Source organism: Pundamilia nyererei, unplaced genomic scaffold (genome assembly GCF_000239375.1).
Source record: "Pundamilia nyererei isolate P.nyererei 1_Seehausen unplaced genomic scaffold, PunNye1.0 scaffold00901, whole genome shotgun sequence".
In the NCBI taxonomy this organism is placed as follows: Eukaryota; Metazoa; Chordata; class Actinopteri; order Cichliformes; family Cichlidae; genus Pundamilia; species Pundamilia nyererei.
Genome location: NW_005188302.1, coordinates 40,998 through 47,527, shown reverse-complemented (window position 1 = coordinate 47,527; position 6,530 = coordinate 40,998). Strand labels below are relative to the sequence as shown.

The 6,530-nt window shown below is 40.5% G+C and overlaps 1 protein-coding gene across 1 annotated transcript; it reads right to left on the bottom strand.

Moving 5' to 3' along the window:
- Positions 1-881: 881 nt before the first annotated feature.
- Positions 882-1,802, bottom strand: LOC102207231 (olfactory receptor 6N2-like). The gene has a single exon (XM_005755069.1). The coding sequence runs from the start codon at positions 1,800-1,802 to the stop codon at positions 882-884; it is 921 nt and encodes a 306-aa protein (XP_005755126.1).
- Between the last annotated feature and the right edge of the window lie 4,728 nt (positions 1,803-6,530).

Sequence of the window (6,530 nt, the reverse complement as noted above, 5' to 3'; positions counted from 1 at the left end):
TTTTTACCAGCCATATTAAACGGCTCGCTTTTTGTTAACATTCAAGTTTTGTTCCCTGTTCCTTGGAGTCTGCATTTTGGGTCCTTTTTCAATTCATACAGTCTGCCCTCGCCAGACTGTGACACAAATTTGACTGGAACACAACATTGTCAGGGTTCCTGGGTCGGTGACCCAGTGTTTTCAGTTTTGTCACGTTTAGGTTATGTTGCCACATCAATGTTCTCACTTCCTGCTTTTCCTGTGTCAGCTCGTCTCTTGTGTTATTAGCCAGATGATGTTCAGCTGTGTACTCTCCGGTCTCTCATTATCATCCTCATCAGTCTGTGTATTTAAGTCCTCTGTTTCCACTCGTTCACTGTCGTGTCATTGATGTTATGTTGTCGTTCCCGTTAGTGCTCAGTTATTCAGCCAGCCACTCAGTCTTTCTGTCAGCTAGTCAGTTCTGCCGTTCCTGCTTTGTTCATTCACCCGCTCCAATAAATCCTCATCATTTCTGCACCGTGAGTCCTGCGTTTGGGTCATCTCTTCCACGCCTCCACACACAACCCCTGACAAACATGAGGCATAATCATTCTCATTCTATTTCCACACTGTAGCCACAACAATTCATGTCCATGAAAAATAAAAACATTATGTCACAAACTGCACTGAAACTGCCAAATGCTGCCAAACCTATCATCTTTATTCAAAATTACTGGATTATTTTTTACTATGATGGTGCCTTTTACAGGATGTTCCGGTTGCCTTTTTTACTCTCTTGATCAATGACTGCAGAAAACATTATGCCTTATAATGCACCATAAACCTGCTTCTTTTACCAGTGTGTTGCACAATAAATAAATTACTAATAAATTAGTAAATAAATGTATAATGACACTACATTATTTCATGTGTCTAAGCAACCTTTTAAGGTAATTAGAAATTTCTTTCATTTTCAGTCCATATATTATTGGATTGCAGAGAGGATTATAAGTTATTATTTGGAGTGTCATTACGAAACGTGCAGTTTTGGGAAAATCAGATTCCAGTTTAACAATGACAACATCATAGGTAATCAAAACAGAATAGTTAATCAAAACTAGCAGATGAGGTAAACAGGTCTGAACAGCTTTTCGTCTGATATCTCCACAACTCTGAAAAGCAATTATGATTATCTTTGTGTATGTGAAAAGTATAAAAAGCATGGGGAAAAGTCTGAGATTCAACAGAACAATTACACCGTATATTGATAATTCATTTGAAGTCACACAGAAAAGCTTGTTAAGTGAATTATTACAAAAAATTCCTTTCAAAGTAAAGCTACACAGTTTGCTATTAATATTTAGTGCAACTGGCACTACAATATAACAAGCAGGTACCAGCCATGCAAAACATAGCAGTAAACTGACAGTAGTTGTTCTCATGATGGCTGGATATTGCAGGGGTTTACAAATAGACACATATCTGTCATAGGCCCTAGCTGACAATAGTAAGAACTCTGATGAGCTTAAAAAGTAAAACATAAAAACCTGAAAAAGACAAGCTTGGTAAGATACGATCTGTTTCTCAGATAAGAAGTCAACCAAGAGCTTTGGGTGGATATTACTGCTGAAAAGAATAGAGTTCAATAACAAAGCTGCAATAAAAATATACATTGGCTCATGAAGATTTTTGTGTATAACAATAAGACATATGATAGAAACATTAAAGCATATTAACAGAATATAAGCTGTAAGCATGATCACAAAATAAAGATATCTGTATCTGTGAATTTCCACATGCCCACCAAGTGTTACATATGTCGTATTTAAATCAGCATTCATTAAAATGGTTAAAGAATAGCTATAACTACTAAGCTTCCTACACTGTGCACTGAAATGCAAACTGTGTAACTGTCCTTAGAATTCAGAAAGTCAATCATTCAGTGCTAGTGGCATGGTTTTATCCAACACCCTCCATGGATCTCATTAACCTTGTCATAAAAGATTTCATCAACATTACGAAACTGGTGGCTAAAAGACTTTTACGATAATTGCTGGCAGGTAGGAGCAATTATGAATGTTTCGGTGGGTCTAAAACAGCAGTCGGGCTAAAATTGTAACAAATATTTGGTGTTGTCAAGTGAGGCAGGATGTTTGAAAAAAAATTGAAGTGCCTCCTGGTTTATCTCTCATTACATGTGAAAGAGGGTAAAATGACTTAACATGCAGCCTTTTGTCTCACTCACCTTCCAGGGCATTGTTATGACTATGATGTGTCAGTGGCATCTGTGTGTTTGACGTGCATGATTTTATTAAATAAGTTGTGACTGACAAACACAAAGACATGAAAAGGAAATGTCACAAAAATGTACTCCTGTGTAATTGAGTTAAAAAGAACATATTTGAATCATAAAGAATCATGACATTCATGTGACTGAGCTGATGATAAATCCTGTTGATGTATAATTGCATAAAGTGAATGCAACATAAAGGAAAATATATTCCATCCATCCATCCATCCATCGTCATCCGCTTTGTCCGGGGTCGGGTCGCGGGGGCAGCAGCCTAAGCAAAGAGGCCCAGACCTCCCTCTCCCCAGCCACCTCCTCCAGCTTGTCCGGGGGAATACCAAGGCGTTCCCAGGCCAGCCGAGAGATATAATCTCTCCAGCGTGTCCTGGGTCTGCCCCGGGGCCTCCTCCCGGTGGGACATGCCTGGAACACCTCACCCAGGAGGCGCCCAGGGGGCATCCTTGTCAGATGCCCGAACCACCTCAGCTGGCTCCTTTCGAAAGGAAAATATATTGATATGTGATTTTATAGTTTGAATTATGTTCATGTTGATGTGTAAGGTCACAGAGAGACAGAGAGAGAGGATCGGGTGTGGTTGGACATCGGGTGATTGGATGCCAAACGGAGAATGGGAGTGGGGGGGTAGCATTTTTGTGTGGACAGATAAGTTGCTCATCCCTTTGTATCCTGCAAGATGAGCAGTACAGAAGATTGGCTTGAAGAGTTCACAGTCGGAAATTTCAGCAGAAACGGAGAGGTATCAACCTCTCTTCTTGATGCATTCTCAATCATCCAGGAAAATAAATCTCCAAAAGTTGATTCTGTTCATCTGGACATAGCGTTTTCTGGGAGAAACGTTTCGTCACTCATCCAAGTGACTTCTTCAGTCTCAGTCTCAGACTTCTGAGACTGAAGAAGTCACTTGGATGAGTGACAAAATGTTTCTCCCAGAAAACGCTATGTCCAGATGAACAGAATCAACTTTTGGAGATATCAACCTCTCTGCACATTTTTGCTGCGGTCAATTTTAAATTCGAGCTCTGCTTTGCCTTCTGCATAATACTCATGGACCTTTTTGAAATGTGTCAATCAAGACTTCCTGTACAGGAGTAACAGTTCTGCCAGTCCACAGTCTACAACCTCAAAACAGATGCATTTAGAAGGTCTGAATGTCTCCAGGTGCCTATAGTGCTCAATTGCAGAGACTTTTTAAAAAAATTCATATTGTGCTTTAAGAACTGTTCTAATGGGCAAAAGCTTACAAAGCTCTGTACTTAAGAACTTTTGTTATCACACTAAAACAATGGAGAAAAAAAATCACAGTGTCACTGTCAGTGGCAATGTAAAAGTGCAGGAAAATATCCCTCTTGGCCATGGGGGGAAATCGTGACATCCATGCAGATAGCCATGGGGATGCATGTTCCCTCCACAAGCTTAAGGGTCAGCTTCCAGTAATTCTGCATCAGGGAGGGTGAACCTGTCCCTTCCTTTTTTTCACAGTGTCATGGTTTGTGGGGCAAGCTGTGTGGTGTTTGTGAATAAAGGACCCAAAATGCAGGCAAAGGCTGTGATGTGCATGAGCGTTTATTTACAGGAGTGACAAAGTGGCAAGAACAGGAAATGCGGGACGGGGAGCTACCAAAACCTAGACTGGGGAAAACCAATGAACTAACCTAAAACCATAAAAACGCAGGATGATGAGGAGAGATGACACGGAGAATGTAGAGCAGAGAGATGCGGCGATACACCAAGTAACACAGATGGACGGACAACGAGCAAAGGCAAACACACACTATATATACACACGGAGGGAAACAAGGAATGGCAAACAGGAGAGAGGCACAGCTGATCCTAATTAACATGACGAGACAAGAGACATAGACCTTTGAAGTAAAACAGGAAATCCATAGACTGAACTCAGAGACACACTCAGGGACACGAAACAGAGCACAGAGCGAACACATGGACAGGGATAACTAGACACTAAACAGAGGAGGCACAGGAAGAAAATCTAAGACCTAGAAACCCTGAGAATGAAGCCTAAACACTAATAGAGATAACAATGAAGAAATCAAACATCAAATCAGAACAAAACTCAAAACACTGAGTAACCGACCCAGCACCATGACACACAGGGTGATAGGTTCGTCTAGGCACAAACCTATTGCTGGAACAGCTGAGACAATCCACTACAATGGCAAAAACAACACACCAGACACCAGAGCTCTTTGTGTGATCTCGTACACAAGGGAGATGACTGAGACGAACGCTGTTCCTACCGCTCAAACCCCAGTCACTCAGTCAGCTCCCCCCCAGCACTGCTCTTTATTGTGGTTACATGAATATGCATAGTTTAATTAACATATGACATTTTACACAGGCATACATGTGAACGAGGAGTACCTGTCTGTATGTGCTGGTGTGTGTGTGTGTGTGTCAAAATATGACCCTGTGAACGACTCCCTAAAGCTGGTGCCAGGTGTCCAGCGGTCCATCTAAACAAAGGGCTCTTATACTCAAACAGATACAGAGTAAGTGTCCTCCCATACCATATATCAGAAAGAGAAGGTACGACCTCTCTCATGACCTTAGGATGTGTGTGTATGCCAGAACACTCTGGAATGCCCACAGAGTCTTTGCAGACTACTAAGGATCAGACATTCTATCATTATACAATCGATTATATGCCTCTAAGCATATATGATTATATGTTTCTAAGCATAAATGACAATCCAAAATATAACCCTAATACAGGGCTTTCTTGAATCCCTCTTCGTCTGGTCGATCAATCAGGACCAGTTTGGATCATTGGGATATACAAACCCATCCACTGTAAAAAGGTTGTAATTTACTAATTTTCTGAATTGCTCAGCCGCAATTTGATTTATTAAACTAGAAACTAGTGTTCTTGAGCCTGGGCTGATATTTATTTTGAGTTCAAACAAAATGAACAAATGAATCTTCTAAATGTATCATCTATATTTAAAAGTATGGATTAATTTGACTATGACAATAGCTATCATAAATTTATTTCTTTTACAGTGTGTTCCAGTTGGGAGCCTGCAGCCTCTTTGGTTTCAGAAGGCATTCAGAAGCTCATACAAGCCAATTTAATGCCTATTTGCTGAATCAGGAACTGGACTGCCAGGGTCTCCACCCCTGACCGCACTCAATTCACAAAGCACTAAAGTCCTATGCCTGTTCAAGCTAAAGATGGGCCCACATGAGGCTGGCCCATATAGGGCTGAGCTTAGCTGTGACCCACAGATGAGGCCCCACCAAGCCGAGCTCTTTATCCTATAGAGCAGGGGTGTCAAACTCCAGGTCTCAAGGGCCAGTGTCCTGCAGGTTTTATATAACACCCTGGGTCAACACACCTGACTCAAATATTTAGTTTTTAGGTTTTAGATTCTGGAGAACTTCAAGACATGTTGAGGAGGTCATTTAGCCATTTAAATCAGCTGTATTGGATCAAGGACACATCTAAAATCTGCAGGACAACGGCCCTCAAGGCCTGGAGTTTGACACCTGTGCTATAAGGGGAGGTGTTTTGACAATGTTCTATCAGGAATACACGGCTGGGTTGAGAATTCTTGTGAGGTGTGGATGTCTCTGTTATGCCTACTGTCCCCCTTGACCCATGTAACTGGATAGCAGTAATGGATTATGACAGGGAAGTGTAATTCCCCCAAATTCTTGATGCAGGCTACTGCTAGCTTTAAGCTTTTGGGACTTCTTTGTTTAGGTTGGGTTCTTAGTTTATCATTGCTATATTCGATTTTCATGTTTTCATCTTAAGTCTGTAGTCCTTAGTTTCAGCATATTTCAGTTTATATTCTGATTGAGATTAGTTTAGTATAGTGTTGCCTCCCCCTGAGTTTTGTTTTCAGGTCTGACAGGTTTATTAGAGGCTTATTTTGTTTTGTCACAGACATTGTGTTTCTGATTGATATAAAACACTCTTATTGAATAGCTTGTTTTTTTGTTAATGCTGCCTGTCTCTTGAGTCAGCATTTGGGTCCTGCAAATAAACAAGAGACTAGAGCTCGACCCAGCAGACTCAAACTCTTCTGATGGGGACAAAGAGGATATTATTTACTAGTGCTGTCAAGAGATTAAAAAAAAATAGAGATTAATTAATTATGATTTTTAATTAATTGATCTAATTAATCTCTTTTTTAATCTCACCTAAAAATAGCTGAGGAAAGCCCTCAACTTATTGTGGCAGACCAAAAGACTGATATATAACAAAGAAAGTGACTTTATAAAGTCATTTATT